General features: G+C 35.9%; 1 protein-coding gene across 10 annotated transcripts in view; it reads left to right on the forward strand.

The window, feature by feature from the left end:
* Nucleotides 1-24,575, forward strand: part of UTRN (utrophin) — a 557,788-nt gene that overhangs the window by 500,558 nt on the left and 32,655 nt on the right. For all 10 annotated transcript variants that reach the window (XM_070795583.1, XM_070795587.1, XM_070795585.1 and 7 more), the window contains 4 exons: nucleotides 1,448-1,605; nucleotides 4,186-4,352; nucleotides 5,259-5,370; nucleotides 21,145-21,281. In XM_070795583.1, coding sequence (XP_070651684.1) covers nucleotides 1,448-1,605; nucleotides 4,186-4,352; nucleotides 5,259-5,370; nucleotides 21,145-21,281 — 574 coding nt within the window. The remainder of the gene's footprint in view (nucleotides 1-1,447; nucleotides 1,606-4,185; nucleotides 4,353-5,258; nucleotides 5,371-21,144; nucleotides 21,282-24,575) is intronic.

Below are 24,575 nucleotides of genomic sequence, written 5' to 3' on the forward strand. Positions count from 1 at the left end.
GTTGATGTTTGGCAGAAACCAACACAATTCTGTAAAGCAATTATCTTTCAATTAAAAATAAATTAATTAAAAATAAGAACTCTGGATAAATAATTTTGGCTAGAATGGTCTTATTTTTAACAAATGAGAAGAAACAAGTAAACTCTAACCAAATCTAAGTGAACAAATGATAAAAATTAAATTTATTTTAATTGAATTTGCTTTCCCTATGTATGCTTTTAATTAAAGTCATATTTCATTATAATTACTCAGTGTCAATATCACTGAGCTTGGTTTATTTGCTTGAAAATTTACTGTTGACAGTGTTAAATCTAGCCTTATTCTCTTTAAAAAGGAGGGGAGGGCAGAGGAATGATACATTTTGATCTGATACTAATTTATCAGGTGTAATTTGAAAATGGTTTTTAGGATCCAAAAAATATTTACTCTCCTTTCTTCTATTTTTGGAAAACCTCATATGAAAACCATTTAGAATCTGTACAATTTTGAATTTTTAGAACTTGAAAATTTCTTTCCAAAAAGCATTAGTTTCTATAATTAAGTGGATTGTTTTTATGTGAAATTTCTCCCTACTCCAAAATAACTTATTTAAGTATGCTAACTTTGTTGCTGGAAATATGGTAACAATTTTATTCTTCAAAATATTACAAGTGATGAAAAGAAGATAAGCCAATACTGGGAGGGAGAAAAGCTTTTATTTTACTGAATTAAAAATATTTTTTAAACATTTTTAAATGAATAGAAAAGCCTAAGAACTATGAAAGTATGTATTTTTCTTAAGTCCTTTACATTGGAATTAATGTAGTTTGTTACATAAAGTGAAGTAAAACAAAAATAATTTTTATCACTAATAAGGAATGAGAGTCTGATTGGGCCTAAAAAAAAAAAAAAAAAACCCTAAAAAAAAAGACAATTCCTTGCACTGTTCAATGTTTCTTTTGCAAAGCAGATGTGAGTCTAGAAACTTTAAAAGAAATTAAAATACCTATGTTTAATAAATACTGAATTTAGAAGTAAACACAAAAAGTTGATGAACAAATCTTTTAAAACTTAAAGATTTGCTACTTTAGCTACATTAATTCCTTTGACAAGTCATAAAGAAAACTTGGTTTTAGCTCTCTCTTTTTCAATAAGAAGGGAAACATATTTGAGACCATTGAATGACTCCACGTGCATACACTGGCCATTTAAAAAGGAAATTTATATTTATTGGTCTGTTCATATATACTTATATACTACAGTAGATTGTTTTAGGAAACATGTGCTTAACCAGTTCCTGATTACAAACATACAGAATATCAAAGTTGTCAGAGTTCAGGAGACAAGTAATGTAATCCATGTCCCCATGAGTTTTTCTCAGTCTGCATCGTTCATCCCACACAACCAAAGGTATATTTTACTTAAAAGATCAGTATGGGAAGTTAACCCTTTCCTCTCTTCCTTGTAGATCTCTTTAAGGAAGTGGCAGGGCCCACGGAGATGTGTGACCAGAGACAGCTGGGCCTGTTACTGCACGATGCAATCCAGATCCCTCGGCAGCTGGGGGAGGTAGCAGCCTTCGGGGGCAGTAATATTGAGCCCAGCGTTCGCAGCTGCTTCCAACAGGTAAACGTTTTTGAAGGGTCGTTGGTGTATAGAGTGTGTGGGGAATGGTACTGAGGATGTTCTGAGAAATGAAACAGGGGTCTTGGGCTGGAACCAGGTGGTGGAAGACACTGGATACCATCCCAGGAAGTGTATATTTTAGTTCTTAAAGCACATTTGATTCAAGAAACAGCAGCCCATTCAAGGAGACTCACTGTCCCTCAATGGATCAAACCTCGAATCTTGACCATGCACCACTAGGTTGCTATGATTAGGCCCTTCCTTTGCCCCAACTTTGTCTTGCACCACTGATCCCCTTGCTGTCTGTTGGCCAGTCATGCTGCTTTAGTTGGTTCATTCTGGTGCTAATCTCTTTGGACATGTGCCCTCTGTTCAGAATGTTCTTTACCGCCTACCCACAAACTCTCTTCTCATTGCTAATCCTTATTCAGATCTTCCCTTAAGTCTCACATCCTCTGAAAAACCTCTGACTCCCCCAGATGAAGCTGTGTGTGCCTGCTATATTCACCTGAATCTCTTCTGCCTTCTTCACATGCTCATTAAAATTGATAATTACATACTGAATTATATAATTATCTGTTTAGTGATTTAGTGGGTTATTCTTCTGTATAAACCCAAGATCCATGAGGGCTTCCCTGGTGGTTCAGTGATAGAGAATCTACTTGCCAGTGCTGGAGGCACAAGTTTGATCCCTGGGTCAGCGAAGATCCCCTGGAGAAAGAAAATCCAACTCATTTTAGGATTCTAACCTAGAAAAATCCATGAACAGAAAAGCCTGGCAGGCTATAGTCCATGGGATCTCAAAGTGTCAGACACACTTAGCAAATGAACAACAACAAACCTCCATGAACAAGGGCTGTTTCTATCTTTTTACTGTTGTATCACTATCTACAGTGTCTTGAACATCATAGCTACTTAATAGTTGTTTATTAAATAAATGAATAAAATTGCCCTGAGCTCCTTATAGGCAGGATTTTTAAAAAATATTAAGATGTTGTCAAAATTGCATTGTTTCCTTTGAGACATATGTACAAAAGGAGAATGATGTACAAAATTTTATACTGATCTAAGTTACTGTTATTAAACAGGAGAAGCATGTTTGTTTCTTTTTGATGCCCACTGTATAGAAAAGCATTTTAGGAATGTTACTACTGATGTTATGCATATGCATAAAGCACAAGCCTGTAGATATTTTTCCATGGCACATCCAGTGATTTATCATTGCTGAGGAAAAAATGCCTACACCATCTCTTTAAGAATTGATGTTATGGGTTATTACATTTTATAATGGCTCCGTTTGTTGTTTTAGAGATAACAAAAAATACCAAATGAAAATTCTAAATATGATTCTCATATGTGCTGGTTCATAGAATGACCTTGACAACAGCAGGAGATGGATGTTGGTACAAATTAAACTTTGCACATGTGAAAATTACTTAGGATTCAAAAAGACACCAAGACATTTCATACAGTGTATCACAATACATTTGGAAATCCTGCAAAATATATTCACGGAAGAATTGATGCTTTTGAGCTGTGGTGTTGGAGAAGACTCTTGAGAGTCCCTTGGACTGCAAGGAGATCCAACCAGTCCATTCTGAAGGAGATCAGCCCTGAGTGTTCTTTAGAAGGAATAATGCTGAAGCTGAAACTCCAGTACTTTGGCCACCTCATGCGAAGAGTTGACTCATTGGAAAAGACTCTGATGCTGGGAGGGATTGGGGGCAGGAGGAGAAGGGGACGACAGAGGATGAGATGGCTGAAACTGACTTCATGGAAGTGAGTCTGAGTGAACTCCGAGAGTTGGTGATGGACAGGGAGGCCTGGCGTGCTGCGATTCATGGGGTCGCAAAGAGTCGGACACGACTGAGTGACTGAACTGAATGTGCTCCTGGTGTGATGTTATACCAGGACTGAAAAAGAACAGAGGAATAACAGTTTTTTGGGTCATGGATTCATTTATATGAAGTAAAATTTATAAAAATGGCCGAAAAAATATATACAAATGTATGATAGCGGTTTCTTCTACAGAAAAAGGAAAGTGAATGCTGTGGGGAGAGTGGCAAGTAAAAATTAGGTCTTCAACTTTATCTGTAATGTTTTGTTTCTATCACATAAAAACAATCAAAGAATTATAAGAAAAACTGGCAAACTGTAGAAATAATGGCTTTTATTTAGCATTTACAATGGCTTTCAAGTTTGGGAACTTATCAGTGAGTCTACTTTCTCAGTGTTTGCAGTCTTAGATGAATGAGTTTTATAGTTTTAAAGTATCTGTGTGAAGAGCACCTAGAATTGTATGCGTTGGGTTTTTTTTTTTTTTTTTTAAATCTGAGTCTATTAAGATTTTGAGGTTTCTTTTCTTCTTCATATATGACATTTCTTCTTTTTCTCTTTTCCAATTCTAAAGTTTTTTTCCTTGATGAACCTTAAATATTTTGTGATTTAAGTGACCTGGAAAGGGTTCTATAATTCTTTTACTTCTATACAGATTTTCAGAAGAGTCTGAAGCAATAACAGTTGCTGCAATTTAAATTAGAGACATTTTCTTCACTTTTAACATACTTGTTTCTTGCCCAGAATAACAACAAGCCAGAGATAAGTGTGAAGGAGTTTATAGATTGGATGCGTCTGGAGCCACAGTCCATGGTTTGGCTGCCGGTTCTACATCGCGTGGCAGCAGCTGAGACTGCAAAACATCAGGCCAAATGCAACATCTGTAAAGAATGTCCAATTGTTGGATTCAGGTAGGGTGATCCACTCCCAGTGGTGTCAGGAGGCGTTTTTTTTCTTCCATTTGTGTAGTTTCAGTGTTTGTCCATTATTCCTTCCCACTTGTTCCCATTTGTGGGGGTTTGCCTCCCAAAGAAATGGTGTGCTTGATACGTACCATCTATCTGAAAATACCATTCCCTCGAATAGCCAGGACACGAAGCTTATTTTTTTTATAGTTCTTATTTATACTATTTGGCTCCAGAACCAGAGATCTTTCTGAATTCCTATTTCCATAGGTCAGAGAAGTGTTCATGCATAATATTTTGCATGTATATTTATGTATATATGACCCTGATGGAATTTGGTGATGTTCTAAGACCTCTGAGATCAAACTTGATAAACAAGAAGTAGCATTTAAATACTAACTGAAAAGTAATCAGATTACTTCATGTTACTTCTGCCAAGTTTGACATGATGGAGATTAAGCCAACTTTCACACAAGGAGTCTTTATCAGGAAATTTTGAGATTCATTTTTTATTGATGGTAAAGGTGGTATTTTAAATTTTGATGTGTCAAGCTAATAAACATAACTCTTTTCTTTGTCATTTTGCATTCACATTCAAACATTATAGAAAATCTTTTGACATGGATATTTGTCATCTCATTATATTGAAACAGATGAAAACATGATTTAGAGATTTCAACTACAAAAATTTGCCTTCTCCCCTCACTTAGGAGACGGTTTCCTTAATTTCGTTTGTGAAATTTAAGATTTTTTCTGTCCTAATTTGGAGCTAAAATACTACAACAGCAAATTCTACATTTCTGGCCAATACAACTTTTATTTTCATTGTGATTCAGATGAGTGAAATTCCTTACCACACATGTTTTAGACTATATAATAAGTTTACAAAGAATTTTCTTTTCTTCTCTCTAGGTATAGAAGCCTGAAGCATTTTAACTATGATGTTTGCCAGAGTTGCTTTTTTTCGGGTCGAACAGCGAAAGGTCACAAATTGCATTACCCAATGGTGGAATATTGTATACCTGTGAGTACTGAACCATTGTTTGCTTATTTTTTTTTTAACATACTGCTTTTTCATTAATTAGTGTCTAATATTATTCAGTTTTAATATAGTCTGAAAAAAAGTCCTTTTCGAAATTGCTTAACCATATTTTTTTGTTGTTTTCTTTTAGGCAAATACATCTGTGTTGAAATTTTTAGCACAGAATAATTATACTTTTTTTTTCAGAAAAATTAACTTATTAAATTTTATTTACATCTATGTTTTGATTTTGAACTTAACATTCTTAGTAGCAAACTCTTTTAAGAGCTCACACTGACCTACATTGAAAACAATATTGTGATGAGAAGTTGTTTTGTTAGACATATTTAAAATAATTTACATGATTAAACATTGTATTTACATCAACAAAATGTAGAAAACTGGAGAAAGGAAAAAAGTCATAAATCTAGCTGCTGAATAAAATAGCTTGCCATATTCTTCTATATCTCTGATTTTAAGATTTTATTTATTTTCATATTTCTGTAATTTTGATACTGCTTTTTTCACTGAACATCTTATATAATAAGCATTCCCACATATTGTCATGCAGTATAATTTTTCCTAGTTATAGAATATGGGAGTGAATTATTATAATTTATTTTACCATTCCATTAGGTTTTAACATTTAGTTTGTTTTCAAATTTCTGATATTATAAGCAACACTCGTAAATATCATTGTGAAAATAACTTTCCACATATTACATAAATTACATTTCTGTAGAATAAAGCACTTAGAAGTAGATGATCTGAGTCAGTGGCCAAAATACTTCATGTCAAGTTATTTTCCAGAAGAGGTTTATACAACTTTACATTGGGCTTCCCTGGTGGCTCAGACGGTAAAGAATCTGCCTGCAGCGTGGGAGACCCACCTTCAATTCCTAGGTTGGGAAGATCTCCTGGAGAAAGGCATGGCAACCCACTCCAGTATTCTTGCCTGGGGAATCCCATGATAGAGGAGCCTGGTGGGTCCATGGAGTCACCAAGAGTCAGACACAACTGAGCAGCTAATCCGTTCACCACTTTACGTCGTTATAATACTTTGTTAGTGCTTCGCTAGTATTAGATACTGATTCCTGTTGTTCTTTGATCTAAAATATTTTTTTCGGACGTAATCTTCTTCTTCTGTCAATAACTATTTCTCAGCTTCTTTCCAAATAGTGAACCAAAATTTATTCGTAGAGCTGTACATTTTCTTTGGCTTAGGGAATTGAGTTACTTTTTGGGTCATAAATTGACAGAAAGGCAGCAATACTTATAAAATACACACACATAAATCTCACTCACATTCTTAGGTATCTTATGTCAAATAAATAGGTACCATATATATGGAGAAAAATCTCTAGAATGTTGCTGAATTATAATAGATGGAATGAAGTGCATAATAACTTTAGGGAAAAAATGCCAAGAAAATCTGTGAAGCACCATTTATTACTATGATTAGCATGCTCATAAGCTCAACAAATAAATATTGAGGACTTGCCATGTGTCAGATGCTAATTTTGGCTCTGATAATTCATCAGTGTACTCCCAAGATAGACAAGATCACTGACTCTCCTACTCCTTTCCGTTCAGGAGGAGGAGATATGTGACAGAGAACAAGGAAACAAATAAATGAGATCATTGCAGATTGCAGTAAGTGCCTTGAAAGAAATAAATGGATAATGAGGTAGAAGATTAGAAGAGGCACTTTAGGTAAAGAAATCACAGACGGTCTTTTGGAGAAATTAACGTTTTATTTGAGCTTGAAGGATGAGAAAGAATCGGATGTGTAAAAAACTGGTATCGAAGGGTATTTTGGAAAGAGGTTGGCATGACTGGAGCATAGAAGAAAATGGACTATATTATTGCCCAAGGGGAGTGTGGTATGTAGCCCTGGCTATTTGAAGTGCCCAGAGCAAAGTAAACATGTGGGGCCCCTTGCTAAAAATTCGCTAAGACTTTCAAGATGGTAACAGTAGATCATTAAGCCAAGCTCAGGGAGACTCTGAGTGTGAACCCTTTTGTAGCTGCACAGGTCACACCACCGCAGAGCTGGCCCTGGGTTTAGGAAGGAGGTGAGAACAGAAAGGCTAGGAACAGAAAGAAACTCTGTGAGTTTCACAAAGAGTGAATTTCTCCCTTCACAAAAGAGAGAATGAGAAAGGTAAGAGATGAGATTACAGAGAAATGCAGTTATCAGGCTGTGCAGACCCTGCTGGTCACTACAAGGTATCTGGATTGAGGTGAAATATATATTGAAGGACTTACCTGGTGGCTCAGCTGGTAAAGAATCCACCTGCAATGCAGGAGACCCCAGTTCAATTCCTGGGTTGGGAAGATCTTCTGAAGAAGGGATAGGCTACCCAACCTAGTATTCTTGGGTTTCCTTTGTGGCTCAGATGGTAAAGAATCTGCCTGCAATGTGGGAGACCTGGGTTCAATTCCTGGGTTGGGACGATCCCCTGGAGGAGAGCATGACAACCCACTCCAGTATTCTTGCCTGGGGAATTCCATGAACAGAGTAGTCTGGAGGGCTACAGTCCATAGCATCACACAGTTGGACATGACTGAAGCAGCTAAGCGCAGCACAGCACATATATTGAAATTTGCATAATTACAGCTAGAAATTTAGGAAACTGATTATAAAGAATTAATGTCAACATGGGAAAAATCATAAAGTAAATATACATTAAAGATGTATAAAAGTGACTACACATTTTAAGATGTATAAAGTCAGTAGACAGCATTTTGAAAAGCAGAGACGTTACTTTGCCAACAAAGATCTGTATAGTCAAAGCTGTAGTTTTTCCTGTAGTCATGTATGGATGTGAGAGTTGGACCATAAAGAAGGCTGAGCATGGAAGAATTGATGCTTTTGAACTGTAGTGTTGGAGAAGACTCTTGAGAGTCCCTTGGATGGCAAGGAAATCAAACCAATCAATCCAAAAGGAAATCAGTCCTGATTTGGAAGCACTGATGCTGAAGCTGAAGCTCCAGTACTGGGCCACCTGATGCAAAGAGCTGACTCATTATAAAAGACCCTGATACTGGGAAAGACTGAAGGCAGGAGGAGAAGGGGATGAGAGAGGATGAGACGGTTGGATGGGATCAACTCAATGGACATGAATTTGATCAAGTTCCAGGTGATGGTGAAGGACAGGGAAGCCTGGGGTGCTACAGTCCATGGGGTTGCAAAGAGTCGGACACAACTGATTGACTGAACAACAACAAAGTCAGTAAGGCTTCCCCAGTGGCTCGGCAGTAAAAAATCTGCCTGCCAACTCAGGAGACCCAGGTTCGATCCCTGGGTTGGGAAGTTCCCCTGGAGAAGGAAATGGCAACCCCCTCTGGTATTCTTGCCTGGAGAATCCCATTGACAGAGGATCCTGGGGGCTACAGTCCATGGAGTCACAAAAGAGTCAGACATGACTTAGAGACTAAAGAACAACAATGAATTCAGTAAAGGTGTTTAAAATTACTATTTTTCTTGGCCTTCATAATGATTCATAATAATAATTCATAATGATTTTGAGAAACACCCACAGTTTGAAATCTATGGCTCTTCAGCATCAATCTGTGGTCAGTGGGGTGAGCTTGAGAACCACGGATACACTGATGAATTTTACTCTCTGGCTATCATTTTAGGATAAAATCTAAGTTACCCAAAGCTCTTCTTGTTACCTTGTCTTTGCAAAATCACTGTTATTATGCCTAAGAGTACAGCTTGCCCTGCATTGTATAGGATGGCTTCCTTTTCGAAGATGTGTTCTGGGAGGGTTTTTTGCCCCTTTCTGAAGTTTGCATAGCAATATTAATCAGCAACCTACTCATCAGTCACCTCTTAGGGCAGGTTATTCTCTGCATTTGACCCCACAACTTTTGATAAAATGGCTAAAAATATATATAAATTGAATCTTTAAAAGACATACTATTAAATTCAAATAGTAATGAATTATTTGATTTAACTGCTTTCCAAAATTTCTTTTTCTTTCAGTGAGCTTTATTCATTTATGGTATATTCATCTTTTATCCAGTGTTCTGTCAACTCATCTGATGTCTGCCTTATAAAATGAACTCAAATGTGAATTTTTCAATACAATCATAGTAAGCACCACTTAAATGTTAAATGGATTAGACCTTTCTGTATAAATCCTGATGTTGGCATTTCTTATAGTGCATCTCCGCTTATAGTTAGGAAAATACCCTGGTCATATTACTGACTTGATTTCTTTCCCATTCAAGTTTGTTTTTCAGCTGAATCTGAATGCTTCTGTTGGTAAAAGCTTTCCAAAGCTTATAAGCCTTATTTTAAACCCTCAAAGCTCAAAAAATATTTTTTTCAAATGTATCTTGAAAAACACTGTATTACCTATCTATTGTCTTTAGGTGTAGAATGACTAATAGTGTATGAATTAACTATCATAATTTATGAAGATATTTTATGAAATTGATAGTAAAGCATTTATCTACAGAAATGAAATAAAATTTTTCTTTTGCTAGGAAATGACTTTTTAAAACTCTTATTTCCTCTCCACCATTCTATAATCCAGATTTGTACATTTAAAATTCTTTCATGAGGCCCCAAAAGAGTTCATCTAAAACAGACAGTATGACATAAACTATGTTTAATGCTTGTTACCATTATTTCTCCATTCATTTGAAAATCCCACTTTTTCATGAAAACAGCATGACTCTTATTTTGTGTGTGCAATCTTCCCAAATTTTTTTGCCTTTGCTCAACAAAACAAGTCATTCTGTGGTTTTGACCACTAGCCTCTGCTTTACCATTTGGTATTTGATTCTGTGTTACCTTGCATTGTTTTCTCTGTTGGTGTTTTTGCCTCTTCAACTATCTTTTTCACTCCTTGGGACAAGGATGACTCATACCTTTCCTAATATGCATGGTTAATTCTGGTACACAAAAACTGAATGTGCTCATACCTGATATTATAAATACTATTTATGGAGTATTAAAGCTGGAAAGAGTCTAAGAAAATACCTAAGTCATCATCATTTTTTAAAAAAGACTAAGTCTTAGAGAAAGTAAGTGATTTGTTTAAAGTCAGTGGCATGGATTTAGTGATTTATCTACATTTGGGAAATATATATACAGTTTAGCTCATTAACAGTGTTTTATGTATGCTTGCTGGGAATATTGTATTTGTTGAGTATGCCAGGCATTTTACTTGTTACTAGAGATATAGAAAAAAAATAACAAAAGAGAGAAAAAAGGCTTTTATGTAGATAAATTCAACAGGGCTATATATAATGTTTTTTTAAGCTTATGGACTAAGATAATACTCACATATTTTTCTTGTTACCTGTGTACTGTATGTTTGAATTCTGGATTAACATTTATTTTTTAAAATAGTTACATTTTATATGCAAGATACTCAAATTTTAAGTTTTTTGTTTATTGCAATGAGTTAATGATCATTTAATTTCACAGTGAAAATTACCATAATTTGATTTTTTAAAAGGTCTATGTTCTCTGTTGTAAGTAACTAAATTTAATTCCAATTAGAAACATTTTTACGTTAGGACATACAGTAGATAGTTCTTTAAATTAGAGAGGGGGATGATGTATTTCATGTATGATTTATAAGAGTTCATGCAATAACTGACAGTGAGAGAAGCTGGATAGTTAAACATGAATGAGAAAGCAAAACATTTGGAAACGCTACTGGAGGCAAGCATGAGTCACCAAGAGATGAGTAAATTGCTCCATTGCTGCAGAGTGCAGCTGAGGTTGGTTGGCAAGGATTTGCAGTCTGTGATTCCATCATTGCTTAGTGAGTTTGGAATGAAAAGATGGTAGGTAGAATTGAAGGCCAAGGCAGGGTGTGATTCAAAGGTGTTAATGATACTAGAATTGATTTGGGCTACAAGACTATGGTTTTTCCAGTGGTCATGTATGTGTGTGAGAGTTGGGCTGTGAAGAAAGCTGAGTGCCAAAGAATTGATGCTTTTGAACTGTGGGGTTGGAGAAGACTCTTGAGAGTCCCTTGGACTGCAAGGAGATCCAACCAGTTCATTCTAAAGGAGATCAGCCTTGGGTGTTCTTTGGAAGGAATGATGCTAAAGCTGAAACTCCAGTACTTTGGCCACCGCATGCGAAGAGTTGACTCACTGGAAAAGACTGATGCTGGGAGGGATTGGGGGCAGGAGGAGAAGGGGACGACAGAGGATGAGATGGCTGGATGGCATCACTGACTCGATGGATGTGAGTTTGAGTGAACTCTGGGAGTTGGTGATGGACAGGGAGGCCTGGCGTGCTGCAATTCATGGGGTCACAAAAAGTCGGACACGACTGAGCAACTGAACTGAACTGAACCTCATGTTGAAGAAACCAAAAGGGTTTGGAGGCTCTAGATCAAGATAATGGGGGCAAGAAGTAGGAGCAAGAGCCTGAAGGTTTGAGTTACTGAAAGGTTTTTTTTGAATTTTTTTGAATTAAAAATTCAAATTTGAAAGATGTTTTAAGTTAGAATGAAGCCCAAGGTGGGGCCAGCCCCCAGTGTATGATAGAGGTGCAATATAGGAGGTTTTAGAGATGAGATGGCATTTAGAAGATCATAAGTATGTCTCTAGAAAGAAGTGACTGATGATAGCTGCAATTGGCCAAGAGCAGTCAAAGGGGAGCAGATAGGCATATTGGTCATAGATACTAAGGCTGAGGCTAAGGGGGAAATGGCGCAGACCTCCTTTATTCTTGTTCTTTGATTCTATAGTCCGTGATGGAAAGGATTGTAGGGGAGATGGTATTGTCATGGGAGCATCAGTATTCACTGAAAGAGGAAGGTTGAATTGCAGTTATGAACAAGATGTAGGGGAATGTGTTCATAAGTAAAACACAGCATCCACACTAACAGCTAAAAGGGAAAAAATAAATAAAACATTAATAGAGGCTGTGTGTGTCTGTGGATGGTGGCCTGATCCACATTGCGAAAGTGGGGAAAGTGAACAGAGTGCTTACTCATTGGTAAATACGGACATCAGGAACTGAAGCGGTAGCCCAGATAGGAAGATGTTTTGAGAATCATGTTAGCTCAGGGAAAAGGGATGAGATATTTGTAAAATTTTATTTCTAGCAAAGTCAGCAACATCAGCTACTTCCAGCATTCAAATTGTTGGGAGTGGAATCAAGGCAAAATTCTCACTTACATGCTGGGTTTGCACAGGACTAGTCTCTTCTGATAGCCATGTTGAGTTCCTGGTGAGAAGAGAGGAAGATAGGTAACAGTCTATTAAAAGTTAGCAACACTTAGAACAGACTTTTATTGCATTTTTTTAGAAAGTGTATGTTACTTTTAAAGAAATAGATTCAAGAATATTCTTCTCACTATTGGTTAACACATGGGGAAAAATAAAATTTCATATTTTTAGTGTTTTTAGAGGTATAGAAAAATCAGTTTCCTTCTGAAAAAAACAGAAAAAGTTTTATTTTTAAAGCTAAAAGTGAAATCACTCCTTTTTTTACAAACAATATGTCACTGGCAAGAAACAAAAAGAACAAAGGAAAAAAACTAGGCATAGTTGTTTTGTCGACCCCTCCCTACTCCTGCCAACATCAATGTATTCATAAGACTATAAACATCAAATATAGAACATGCAGATTCATTCTTGGGAAAGCTCTCCACTGAGTTAGTGTAGTTTGTTTCTGGCAGTCTTACTTCTTCGGATGAGACTTGGGACGTTGCCAATATGCTAAAAACGCAGCATCATTGCTATTTCTCTGACCTCAGCATCCTAAGTGGTTTTTTAGTTCTTGCCCAGTCTACATTGTTATCCCAGTAAGTTGAGTGCATTTGATTGCGTTGTTCACTTTTAAGGTGACATTTGAACAAAATCTATCGTTTGGATGACTCATTTACCCTACTTATTCTTGACCCCTTGATGATTTTTTTAATGCTAATATTTTGGTTTCATGTTTTTCCATTAGAACTGAGAATGCTCTGAAGCTTGTCTTACTAATTTCATCCTACCTATAGAATTCAGTGTCTGAATTCTTGTTGAATATCATTGTTGAAATCACTGAAACTTAAAGCAAAACTGAGAGGTTGTTTTTCATTTTTTAAAAAACTATTAGAATGTCTTTAAGATTAGCCCTATGATAATGCAATGTACTTTTTACACTTTGCATCTGTCATTTGAGACTATTGACTATATATTTAAGAAGTAAATGTTGCTAATGAGAATCTTGTTCAACAGTGGTTTTTGTACTTGTGCGTGGCCTAAATAGTATTATTTAATTATTCTAGTCATGTGCCAAAGATCATGTTGTTTCTTACGTAACCTTGATTTTCCTCCTTGTTCTAGCCTGTTTTCCTCTGCCTATAACTTATGCATATATGTAGTTAAGTTAAAAATATGATGTTGGGAGTATTTGGTAAAGAATTAGATAATACTGCTATCCCAAGTTATGAATTGACCAAAGAAATTTTTAGAAGATTTAAAATGAATATAGTTTTGTTTTTTGAAATAGAATTCAAGAGTTAAAAATGATCTCATGCCAGCTTACACAGGAGTTTTGGGGGTTTTGGTAGAGAGTTACTGCAGGCTGCCTTTTATAATTCAGCAACACATTTTAAATAATTGATTTGTACTAGTTGGTAGGGACCAAGTCAAGAACTAATTACTTGTTATTATCCAAATAAGTTTTCATTATTATCTCACTGCTACTTAGTAGCAGCATAGTAGTGAAAGAAAACATAAGTACCCACTTGTCTATGTAGGTTCAATTTTAAAATGTTTTTCACAGTGACTCACCTTCGTTAGATTTCCAAAAATGACAGTTTGAATGAAAGTCCTTGTTTGAATAAGTGAGTTCTCACATAATTGTTACAAATCAATCCAGAAGGATTCAGGGGAGATGGTGGTAGCAGTGGCTTCAGAGTTTTTCAGCCTATTTGCCTCTGCCATTTTCTTCCCATTAGTAAAGCAGTGATGTAAAAAGAGACACAGAAGGTAGACAGCAGTACCAAACCTCTGGATAATATTTACGACAAAACTAGGTAGTGAGATATCCCCAATATAAACCTAGGTGGTAACAAGCCATACCAGTCACAAAACTTGCAAGATATCGTTGGGGAGGAAAAAAAATTTACCTCTTCCTTTTCTAGATTCTTCTGGCTGATCTAATAATTAAATTGACATGAGATAGATTAACAGAAGAAAATCTAATGTTAATTTCGTGCATATGAGAGACTCAAAAAAGTGACCAAAGCAGGCAGCTTCTGTACCTTTAAGACAAGCAAACACCAGCAAAATAACTTTGTGAAGAACTGATAATGCGAGGAAATTTAGGCTTGGGTACCATTTAGTGAAGCATCTAAGCAGATGGTTTACACAGCTTTCTTGGCCTTGAAGTCCCTCTTTCCATTGATAAGGATGTCTCTGTCCCTCCTGGTATAGGGAGACTACCTTTTACATGGGAGATGACTTCCCGCTTTCAGGGGCAAAGAGGAGGGTCAGAGTGTTCTTCTAGCACTAGCTGTTTTCAAGTCACTTTAACAACTGATTGGTATGCCCCTTTGTCGTATTTGGGGTAATAGAACTCAGGAAAAAACTAGAAATAAAAGAAAAATAATTTTGAAAGTTAAAACTAATTAATTTCAGTCTTAAAAAACAGAGCACATAAATACCATAAAAAAAAAATAGAAGGTGAATAAGAGGCGAACTTTAAAGCTCAAAGAAAAGTTAATAGAGACACAGAGGTAGAGAACAAATTTTAAGGATACCAAGGGGAAAGCAGTGGTGGAGGGGGTTGAATTGGGAGATTGGGATTGACACATATTGTTGATACTGTGTATAAAACATAACTAATGAGAATATACTGTATAGCAAAAAAAAAACTTCAAAGAGAAGTAAAGAAAGCAACATAAAGGATCAAGAGAAAATGACAAATATTGAAGACAGTCATAAAAAAAAAGAAAAAATGGAAAATATGGACAATATGAGTCCATGAAGAAAAAACCCAAAGTAGAACAAGCACTATTAATAAAAATGCCAGAAAATAAGGAAAACTAATCAATTCTACTTCCAAAATTATTTTATAGAGAAAAATCTTTCCATTCTCCAAAAAAAAGGAAAAAGTGAATCTCTATACTGAAAAAGTATATTATGCCTGAGCTCTCCAACACTATGGAATATCCTGGTATATACCTGGAATATACTTGTCTTTGAAGTAAAACAAAGTCTTTTTGGTCATTTAAACAAACAAACAAAAAACTGAATTAGAAAAGAAAGAAAATTAAATAACCATCAGACTTTTCGATACCAATACTTTATACAAATGAAAATGGAGGAACATGCTTAAGAAACTCAAGGGAAAAATATATGAGCCAAGGATTTTATATCTAGAAAAACCAACTTTCTAGTAACTAGCAAAGAACACAGGAAGTCTGTCATCAACATGTAAGAACTCAGGTAATATTGGCCCTATGAACACTTCTTGGGGAATTTTTGAGAGGCTAGACTTGAGATAACTTAAGTAACTAGAGAAATAACAACCTAGGGACTGATGGATTAACAACATTAAATACATTTTTACAGACAGCAAAGAGTCTGCCTGCAAAGCATGGGACCTGAGTTTGTTCCCTGGGTCAGGACGATCCCCTGGAGAAGGGAATGGCTACCCACTCCAGTATTCTTGCCTGGAGAATTCCACGGACTGAGGAGCCTGACGGGCTACAGTCTATAGGGTCATAAAGAATTGGACACGATTGAGCGATTAACATATACACAGCTTAGTAGAACTTAAACAGGACAACCAGGAAGAGGCCCCCTACAGGCCAAAGGTGGGACAGTTTGAGCTTCAGTAATGAAAATATAGTTAACCCTGGAACAGCTCAGGGATTCGGAGTACCAACCCTCCGAACAGTGGAAAATCCATTACAGTGGGTCCTCCTTATTCATAGTTTGTGTAGTGCTATCGTGCATATTCAGTGAAAAAAATAGTATACGAGTGGACCCACGTATTTCAAACCCATGTTGTGCAAGGGTCAACTGTAATTGACCCTTTCATCAATAGATGAAAACTCGTAAATATATTAATCTATGAATTCATAATGATATTTTGAAACAATTTAAAAATTGGTCATCTTTGGAAGATGATACAAAACCAGTCCATTACAGAGCAAAGTGGTCAATAAAAGAGAAAAATCAAACATGTAATCTTGCCTTTCTTGAACTGTACTACTGAGCAACTAAACAGATGGGGAGGATGTCTTTAATTTTTTAAACTATAAATGAATGATAGAATATCACCGTTTAAAAGTCCTCATTGGATGGATATAGGAATTTAGCATGAAAGGTGCTAGGAAGTACATGATAGATATGACCAGACATCACATGTCTCCTATAATCCTATGAAACACCACCAGTAATCTTGCCAGAAGTGCAAACCTGAATCTCATGTATTCTCTGGATCCCGCTGCCAATTTGAAGAAGCATGCTAAACTGCAACAAAAATGTGCAGCCAGCAAAATCTAGACAATAGAAAACGCTACTGGTCGAATTGCCTGGCTTTCCAACAGATAAGTTGTAAGAAAATAGACAGTATGAAGAAGAAATCTGGTAGATTAAAAGTGACTTTAAATATATCATATTTTTTTAAATGAGCTGAACTAAACTATAGGATCTAAGGACAGACACTGGAGTGATAAAACTACTTTTAAACCACAAGGAAATTACTGTTACAAAAATGAGGATGATGGTTTTATGGAGGAGGGGAGGGGTTATAACTGGAACAAGTCTTCTGGAATGTCTAACAAAGTTCAATTTCCTGACTTGATGGTATTTACCATATAATTTATTTTATTAAACCATATGTCTGCTGTATACAGTTTTATATATGTCTTTTATTTTGCCATAAAAAGGATTAAAAATAAATTGATCCAGTACCAGACATTTTAAGACTGATTATCTCTGGGTGATAGAGGAACTGGTAATTTTAATGTTTCTTTTTTCTCTTTCAGGTGTATTTTTTTCTAATTGTACTTCCACTGAACATTTCTTAGATATGCAATTTAAAATTAGAAAGTGACATTTTAATATAAATTTTGTAAAAATCAGCCACAGGGTATCTTGGTAGGACTTTATTTAAATTAAAGGGCAAATTCAGAATATTATAATAGTTTAATCAATGGCTGTGACTTCTTTTTCTTACAAAACTTAAAACTGTTTAGTTTTTCTTAGAGATGACACAGTGCCAGTCTGGTGAACAGACGTAGGTTTGCAAGTTTTCCTGACCTTCTTGATCTGAATCCCTCTAAGCCTTAGTGTCACTTTCCTTTTGGGTCAAAAAAGTGGTGATGGTCTCATCACACTTGATAGTAAAAAGAAATTCAAGGAAAGCTGTTTGTAAGGTGAGACTTCTGTGCTGATACATCACCCTCATTACATCTACTGAGATCTACAAAATCTTTTGTTCTTTTTATTTCTTTGCTTAGAGCAATAAATGAAAACCAAGTCTTTCAGGAAATGCATGGATAAGTTAAAATGCTGGATAATTTGTGCAGTAATGAATGATCCTTTCAATTTCATCTTCACATCATATTATCAATAGCTGTTTTCTTAAAAAAGAACAACTCTCCATACTAGCATGGAGACGGAGTTGAGTTTGATGATATTGATTGTGTTAGGTGGGTGGTCCTCTATTTGACCTTTTTACCAACTGTTGCTCAAGCACCTTCAAACAGAGAAATTTTAGGTACTATCATTAGATAGCAAATTAGACCACATATATACAAATATATTTTAACCTTTTTTGGTGAGAAAATAGGCATAATTCATTTTCTTGGTTCTGTCTCAACTAAGGAATTACATTTCTGTGGGATGAATTGCTTTTCACTTTTTCTTTTAATATTGTATAAAGTTTATGGTGATAGCAAATTTAGTGCCCTTAGATTATGAGGGCACTTTCTCCTCATTAGCATTCTTTATATAAGAATGCACTCATTTTTTTCTAAAAATAAAATTTGAGCATTATCAGAAACCCCTTCTATAACTTTTTGGGAGGCAGGTAATTGTTTTTTGTATGTTTTTTGTGGGAGAGAGAAGGGTTTTCATTGGTTGTCTGGTTTTGCTTTCTTCTTCCATATCGTGAATGTCTTTACCTAAAGAATGTGTGATGTGGAATGGGACTTGTACTTTTAAATGATATGTCATTTTTTCCCCATCAAGAGTTCACAATGAAACCCAAATAGAGATAAGCTAGAAGAACATTATGCTTAGTGAAAGAAGCCAGTCACAGAAAACCATATATTATATGATTCCATTTATAAGAAATGTCCAGAATAGACACATCCATAGAAACAGAAAGTAGATTAGCGGTTGCCAGGGGCTGAGGGGAGGAGATGGGGGTGGTAGTGGGGGTGGGAATGATTGCTAATGGGTACAGGCTTTCTTTCTTTTTGAGGTGATGATGCTATTCTAGAATTAGATAGTGATGATGGTTGCACACCACCATGAATATACCTAAGGGCCCTGTATTGTAGGCTGTCCTGGAGGAGGCACACTGGGAAAGTGGCCTGGTGCCCTGCCCACCTGGCCTTTCTCCCACCCGCCCACACAGGGTTGCCTGAGTTAGAGACCTGGATATGGCTTGAAAATCACTGATCCGAACAATATAAACTCTTTTATTGCCAGATGAAAATAGACCAAGTAAAAGCTGGAGGCCGTTACTTCCCTATCTCCTTGTATATTAACAATGTGTTAAGAGCAGACACAGAAATAAATTGGGTCATAAATGCTTATTCTTGCATGGGGCCTTCTTTTTGTATTTCTATCATGGAAAGCTCCTTTTTTTTTTTATTTTTACCAAAATATTCAGGATAAACATATCTATAAACTTAATGATCTGCGGCTGTGATACCCATTGCTGAAAGTCCAAATGTCCTTTATAGCAGAGATATATCCTTTTGGCTTTATTCTCAGGACCGTCTCTAAATATTGCCTTCTTTATTCCCAGCTGTGATCTGTGCCTCTCCCCTGTTCTGCCTGGTTAGAGATAAATACCCCTAAACCAGCATCTCATAGCAACCCTTTTTCCCTGTATAGAGTGCCTTGGATTCTTTCCCCCCCTCCCCCAATTAGTAGCTTATTGTTCTTGCCTGGAGAATCCCAGGGACAGGGGAGCCTGGTGGGCTGCCGTCTATGGGGTCGCACAGAGTCTGACACGACTGAAGCGACTTAGCAGCAGCAGCACCAGTAGCTTATTTTCTACACATCATATTTTGGGAGGGTCTGTATCTATATAATGCAGGTATTATATAGTTTCTTCTTTGTTACTCAGAAAAAGATTTGACATTGTGGGTCTGATAGCAAGGTCCAGTGATAACATGGGCTTTGCTTGCTATACATACTCTTTTAAATAAAGAGAAAACGGATGTATACACAGCTTGGGCTGATTTATGTTATCTCTCTGCTCTTCAAGGTTAGAGAATCAAGTAGTAGTAGTAGTAGTTGTTTAGTCGCTAAGTCGTGTCAACTCCTGCGACCCCATGGACTGTAGCCCACCAGGCTCCTCTGTCCATGGGATTCTCCAGGCAAGAAAACAGGAGTGGGTTGCCATTACCTTCTCCATAGAGAATCAAAAATTCCCTTAATTGTTTACTAGAAGAAAACATATTTAGGTGTCATGAGAGCAAATAGAAAGTAACAAAACCATGTAAGGATTGACTCAATTCAGTTGTTTCAAAAAATAATACTTTGTTAAGCTTTTGTTTGCAAAACAAGTTTGTGTGAATCCAGGGCATGCTTGTCAGGAGGGAAAAGACAGACTGAGGAGGGTGCAAAGGCTGGGGGGAGTGGGTGGCAGGTAGGTCAGTCACCCTAAACGATTATATTAACTAATCATATTGAAATGCTTTTTTAAAAAGTCACATTTTATATCACCATTAGTAATTTAGTCCATGTCAAATGCATGCTCTGTGTGTGTGTGTGTGTGTGTGTGTGTGTGTGTGTGTGTGTGTATGTGCGCTCCAGTCACTTAGTCATATCTGACACTTTGAGACCCCATGGACTGTAGCCTGCCAGGCTCCTGTATCCATGAAATTTTCCAGGCAAGAATACTGGAGTGGGCTGTGTTTCCTACTCCAGGGGATCTTCATGACCCAGGGATTGAACCCACATCTGCATTGCAGGCAGATTCTTTACCACTGTGCCACCTGGAAAGCCCCATGTCAAATAAGTATACGTTTATATGGATGGGAAAGAACAAAGAATCTGAGAGTATTCCTTGCAGTACAGAGAACCAACGTGGCCCTGGGCTTTCTGTCTTGTGTACTGTTTTCTCCTTTGCTAGACTACAATTTGTGCTGGCTTCTGTGAAGTCGGTACAGGATATATGTATATATATACATATATATATAGGTGAATTATGAGGATGTGTGTGCCTCATTACTTAGCTAAAATCATATAATATCCAGAATACATCATCACCAAGTGTTTAATAGCAGCAAATTGCAGCTTTTTTAGTGACAGGAATTAATGAATAACATTGCCAAAATTGATTTTAATGTATTGGGGGAATGATTTACTTATTGCTTATTCTCAACAGAAAATTAAAAATTATAAGCTGATTGCTGAAAATATTTAATGATGAGTCTTGATTGCCATGTGTTCTCATGACCTTGTGTGCTATTCCAAAAATACATAGAACTACTGAAAGTGTTGTCATTTAATGGCATCAATTTACATCTGCTCTAATTTGATTGTAGATAGTTGTCTCCTTCCATTTTAATGAGATAAGTGTAATTTTTTTCAACCTCATAGACAACATCTGGGGAAGATGTACGGGACTTCACAAAGGTGCTGAAGAATAAGTTCAGATCGAAGAAATACTTTGCCAAGCATCCTCGGCTTGGCTACCTGCCTGTCCAGACAGTTCTTGAAGGTGACAACTTAGAGACGTAAGTTTAATTTTACTATTAAACTTGTATCTGTATGTGCTCTTATACCTGATACTTTTATATTAGTGACAAAAGATAAATCTGATACCCAAAAAGAAGTTGTGTTTTGGTAAAATGTTTCATCTACAAGAAGGGCAAATAAACTTGGACTCAGTCTTGGCAACATGAATTTTGACTGTTTTTGACAGCACAGGTTTAATTTTGCATGTTTTCCTAAACTTTTGAAATATGTAATAATGTGTCCACCTTTGCACTGGTCATCTCTTTTACTCTTAAAAATACTTTAAGTAAATTGTTGCATTTATGCTCTTTCATTACTTTATTTTCCATTTTTCCCTCTTTGTGGGTTTTTTTTTTTTACTATTTCTTATATGTTTTGCACTAATTTTACTTATTTTAATATGTTTATTAATAGTGTTTAATTCCTTGCTTCAGATATATATCTATATGAAATCTCATCAAAATCTCACATTGCGTTTCTAATTTCTTTTTTTCTTAAACATGGCAGCGAAATGAGATAGCTTTAAATAGAACCTGTAATAGACAAAGTTTTCTTAAAAGTATATCATTTGAGTTTACAAACATAAATGAAACAAAGTTTCAGATTGCAAAATTACTTTGGGATTATAAAATGAAGGATAATAGTTTATAGCCTGAAATGAAAAGAAATTTTAAAATGAACCAGAATAAATGCAAGAACAAAATTTAAATTACTAAGCAATTATATGTCAAGATCAAAATAAATATGATTTTAAATCTTTGAATTACTTTTTTTTTAAAATATCAGCATAAATATGCCTGCCAAGGCAATTTTCTTGTGCTTGAATCTTGGGGAAAATTAAGTTTTATTGCTAATCATCACCAGAGTGCCTAGTCATAAAGAATAGTGGAGTTCTAGTTACAGAAATATTCCTTCTCAAGTAACTACAGAAGAGAAGCTCTGAAGTGTGGAGTTTTCTACCTTATACAGTAAAGAAAACTGAAGTAAGAACTATAAAAATGTGTTGACATTTAACCTTCAAAGCTCGTAGTTAACTTCTTTGTGTATATATGGGAGATAATTAGAGAACAGTAGCAGTCCAGTGTATTATGACAGTCCATGTCTCAAAGATGTCAAAATAGAGGGATAGACCATTTAGTCCAATTTTTTTTATCCATATAAAACCCTTTGGACCAGGGGCTTTGCTACATTTATATGCAAATTTTTTTTTTTTTTTTTTTTAGTTTGTTTAACTACTAAGAAATAAAAGGAAGACTACAGACAAAGTAAAGTGGGTATTTTTATCCCTCCATAGGTAATATTATGGATGTGCATGAAGAAGAAATACAGCATGGCTATATATGTAGATAGGTCCAAAAATACCACATACTCATTTAAAGCATACCAAAAACTTCAAACTTTTTGATAACTTTGCTTGATATCAAATTCCATACAATTAAGATATATGCCTCCCAGTCATTTTTTCCACAGTACATTTTAGAAGAAATTTTATTGAAATGATTTTAAGTTAAGGCATACTATTGAAATACTTGTGATTCCCTGGTAGCTTGGCTGGTAAAGAATCTGCCTGCAACGCAGGAGACCCCAGTTCGATTCTTGGATCGGGAGGATCCACTGGAGAAGGGATAGGCTACCCACTCCAGGATACTTGGGCTTCCCTAGTGACTCAACTGGTAGAGAATCTGCCTGCAATACTTAAAATCTGTAAAGAAAGGTATATTTTTGATCCTGTCTGTGTTTTGCGCATAGACTTTTTTCCCTTTCTTTCAAAACGTATATAATACATTCTTATTTGTTTTAGTGTCTAATATATAGTTTAACTATACTGAATACCTAATAAAGATAAAATTTTGCCTATCTTGGTATCAGATCTAAATAACCTTTAGAGTAAGGGCCTGAAGCATAGAATTATCACACAGTGGTTTTATTTACAAGGTAATTTGATAGGTTTGAAATAGTGATGTGCTTTTGACTCTTTGGATAAACCATTGGCATTTTATGTTCCAAATAGCTACATCCCTTGTATGAGTCATGCAGATAGATAGATCTTTTAAATTGCTTTTAAGCAATTTTGATAATTTGCCTTTCACTGTCAAAATAATGACTGACGTTAATAATTCTGAGTGATTCAGTTAAAGGAAAAGAGAACAGAAAAGTGTGTGCCAAATAATTTTGTGCTATGATTTTTGGCTGTAACTCTGAAGATGCTTCATTTCATCAAAGATGAATGTACCAGCATTTTCAGTGAGAGGAAAATGAGGGAAAGAAAAGGAGTGTAAGATTAAATCAGATGTCATGAGATCCTTTTTTGAAAAAGATTTATGAGCTACTGGATACATCGGGCAGATTTTCTTCCTTTTTTAATCCTAGAATGTATTCTTGGAGTTGGTATAGTTCATTTTTCTACTGAGCCCTTTCTAGTACAGGGCCACTTAATCTTCTGGTGTAACAATTTATGTGAATAGGTAGTAAAAATTTTGATTTCATTTATTCTCCTATTTGTGGGAGGAGAACATTGGAGAAAAACCAGTGAAGTGGTAAATGTGTTGAAGTTATTTATGAAGCTGATTAGAGTTTCCTTTTGCTTCTTTCTCTTTCATCCCTGCAAAATGTAATGTCTTATCCCCTATACATGCATGCATGGAGGGGATTTATGGGAAAATTAGTTGTTATTAAAAGGAGGTAAACAAACCCATGCTTCGGTTTATTCAATTAATTTTATAACTATGCAAGATTTTTTCACAAAAATAAATCAAAATAAATGAGTAGAGCTTGATGAAAGAGTTATTACCATTGAAAATATACCTGAAAAACAAGCTCAAAGGGTGACAAAGTAATTTGAGAATTGAGTGAGATTTATTGGCTAAAAACGTAGCTTAGTTTCCCTGAAAATTAAAAGGAATAAAATAGGCACCTCTCCCTGGTATTGGTTGGGCTTCCATTTGCCTGCAATGCAGAAAACCCGGGTTGGATCCCTGGGTTGGGAAGATCCCCTGGAGAAGGAAACGGCAACCCACTCTGGTATTTTTGCCTGGGAAATCCCATGGACAGAGGAACCTGGTGGGCTACAGTGCATGGGGTCTCAGTAGTCAGACACAACTTAACGACTAAACAACCACACTACCACGTGTATTGGTTAAGGTGGAATAGATGAGTTTCTTGGTTTTTTAAGTTCTTACGGTAGCAAGAACCATCTCATAGTAAATGGAATTATGGTTGTGGGAGCATTGGACCGGGAAGTGACAGTTCATCCCCAGACTAAAAGATGAATAGGGCCCAAAACTCAGTGTTTG

The sequence above is a fragment of the Bos indicus genome, chromosome 9 (assembly GCF_029378745.1).
Source record: "Bos indicus isolate NIAB-ARS_2022 breed Sahiwal x Tharparkar chromosome 9, NIAB-ARS_B.indTharparkar_mat_pri_1.0, whole genome shotgun sequence".
NCBI lineage: Eukaryota > Metazoa > Chordata > Mammalia > Artiodactyla > Bovidae > Bos > Bos indicus.